This window comes from Pseudovirgaria hyperparasitica (assembly GCF_010093815.1).
Source record: "Pseudovirgaria hyperparasitica strain CBS 121739 unplaced genomic scaffold EJ05scaffold_23, whole genome shotgun sequence".
Classification (NCBI taxonomy): Eukaryota; Fungi; Ascomycota; class Dothideomycetes; order Acrospermales; family Acrospermaceae; genus Pseudovirgaria; species Pseudovirgaria hyperparasitica.
In genome coordinates, this window is record NW_022985571.1 from 120,938 (window position 1) to 123,465 (window position 2,528).

The 2,528-nt window shown below is 42.6% G+C and overlaps 2 protein-coding genes across 2 annotated transcripts; one reads left to right on the forward strand and one right to left on the reverse strand.

Annotated features, from left to right (window-relative positions):
• The first annotated feature begins 392 nt into the window (after positions 1-392).
• Positions 393-1,321, forward strand: EJ05DRAFT_480686 (uncharacterized protein). The gene has a single exon (XM_033744910.1). It carries the CDS (start codon positions 424-426, stop codon positions 1,183-1,185), a length of 762 nt encoding a protein of 253 aa, XP_033595533.1. The 5' UTR covers positions 393-423; the 3' UTR covers positions 1,186-1,321.
• A 173-nt stretch (positions 1,322-1,494) lies between these two features.
• On the reverse strand, positions 1,495-2,276 carry EJ05DRAFT_490393 (proteasome subunit beta type-3; the record flags this gene model as incomplete). Its single annotated transcript, XM_033745872.1, has 4 exons — positions 1,495-1,638; positions 1,697-2,148; positions 2,207-2,225; positions 2,274-2,276. The coding sequence occupies 4 exons, from the start codon at positions 2,274-2,276 to the stop codon at positions 1,495-1,497; spliced, it is 618 nt and encodes a 205-aa protein (XP_033595534.1).
• Between the last annotated feature and the right edge of the window lie 252 nt (positions 2,277-2,528).

Below are 2,528 nucleotides of genomic sequence, written 5' to 3' on the forward strand. Positions count from 1 at the left end.
AGATAGATAATTTATACTCTAGTCTCTAAGTAGATCTTAAGTATATATATATATATATATATATATAGTATATCTATACTTTAATAGTATTATATATTTTATACTATATATATATACTAGTAGTTAGTATACTTAGTATAATCTATTAATTAAAATAAAAAAATAGTATATTACTCTAAAATAACTAAGTTAGTCTCTTAGAGAGTATAACGAAGTTTTCTTTTATAAATATAGAGATATTAAATAATACATACCTTTAAATATCTAATTTTGAACTTTAAGTATATTTCTATATATATTAATATCTAGAGTTATACTTAATATATATAGTTCCAAAGTAGAGTAGCTTATTAGTTCATATATTAACTTATCTTCTCTAAGTTTCATTACATATACCATCTCATACATACCTGTACCGCGAACATGACGGCGCTCCGGTTCCCGATATGTTGTTCAACACGCCTGTCGATGATACACGCACCAAATACTTCTCGTTTTCTTCATCAGGCACCTACATTTTTCGTTCCTAAACCGCGCTCACGAGATATCGCGCCGTGTCGCAAGCGGACGCCAATCCTTCGTTGCCGCACATTTTTTACCGACTTCCTCCGTACCTCCAGCTCTCCGATCTCGCCGTCTCCCACCACCCTCAGCATAACTCGCAACATATCCTTCCCTTCCTCAGCCATATATCCCATTATTGCAGACATATCCTCGTACAGCGCGTTCCTTCCCTTCTGTACCTCCTCTACCGTAACATCCTGGTCAGCTCCACATCCGCGTACAGGAAAGTTATACCCTGAAGAAGCGACCCTGACAATTGGTTGGCAGGGTATAGAAGAGTTGTTCGTAAGCCGCGTGTACTGTGTACCTGACAAGGCTGTTGAGGCATTGAGTGGGGATGCTGAAACTGAACTTGCCGCTGAGGATCTAGAGCATCATTACAAGGGGAGTGAGAAGAGGTCATGTGCGAGTGGTAGTGTATTTCAGAGAATGCGGACGTCATGGAAGGTCGAGGATGCTGGCCAAGGTAGGTGCGAGGTGCAGCTAGAGATGGAGTATGTCTTTACGAATATGCTATATCAGCGGTTGGGGGGGACTGTGCAAGCTCGGGTTGCCGAGTACATGATTGAGGCGTTCGAAACAAGGGTTAAGGAGATCTTAGGGAAGCCACGCAGGATCTAGAAAAGCAGAGAGGTAAGAGTCCCACCAAGCAGGACGAGATATTCGCGAGGGTACGGCATATAGGACATACCTTCATGATTATAGTGGCTAGGCCACACATACTGTACTCAGCACCAATTTCAGCCTTTATAATCATGGCCTTCATGACGTATTCTAGTAATTTGTGCTACCAGTATTATAAACAAACCAGAGAAGACTCTCGAGTATGTCAGGCATGATTACGATTTTGGGAGTGCGTTTGCAAGTGCCCCTTACACGTGTGGCTTTCGGCTTCTTCAAGCCGTCCTTCTCGTGACCTCGCTCGTCTATTCAATCCTGTCTTCCCTTTAGTAAGCGTTTGGTGACCTTATCCTTCTCGATGATGTAGACGTGTGCGCCCCAACCAGATAGTGCATCACGGTCGACCGCATTGAGCAGAGCTTGTGAAACTGTTTCGAAGAGGTCCTCTGGGCCCTGAAACGCAATATTAGGTCGACACATGTCTAGAAGATAATGGCTAGTGGCACCATACCAAATTGGGTTCCCAAAGTCCCTCGCATGTACCAAACAACTGGTCGCTCGCTGTACCGCTCACGATGAAGTCCTTCGCAAAATCTATGCACCCAATGCTGTCAAATCCGCAGATGAACGGCTTTCCTGTCGTATGATTGATACCTGCGATCACTGGACTAATGAAATACGGTCCAAATCGCTTCTCATAAAGCGAGCTGCTAACCAGGTTGGCCATGGTCTGTGGACTAATGTTGCGCTCCTCACGGAGCCTGTACATATTAACTTTGTAGCGGAAAAGATCGGAGACGGTTGAGACGTCGGTTGCGAGGCCTGTGAGGCCGAGGTAGACATCGCCATAGTTGAAGATTTTCGGGAAGTTGTTCGACACGGTGAGGGCTTGCAGACCGAGGCGTAGGTCGCAGGCGATAGCTACGCAGTCCTTTCCAACCATAGCCACGCAGGCACCGCCATCTAAGATAATGTATCAGGTATTAGAGATCTGTGAAGATGTAGGTCACAACACGCATACTTATTGAGAAAGGTGAGGACTAGAACATGGTTAGCTTTAAGCATAGACTTGGGTCATGAAGGCTTACCATGCTGCTGTCGTTGAAGCGGTAATAAAATTGAGAAGCTCCTGGAACGGAAATATAAGGCACATGAAAGAACCAGCCAGTTTATAAGAATGGGCGCGGAGTGAAGCTTTAGTCGTTCGTCTCTAGGGATCCCATAGTTAACTAATATTATTATTATTAGATAATTATAGAATATATAGTATATAACTACTAGCTCTTAAATAATAATAATAATAATAATAATAATAATAATAATAATAATAATAAAACGAGAAA

Excerpts from the sequence above, each read along its gene's own strand:
- EJ05DRAFT_480686 (XM_033744910.1), top strand. The coding sequence starts at position 424 with ATGACGGCGCTCCGGTTCCCGATATGTTGTTCAACACGCCTGTCGATG.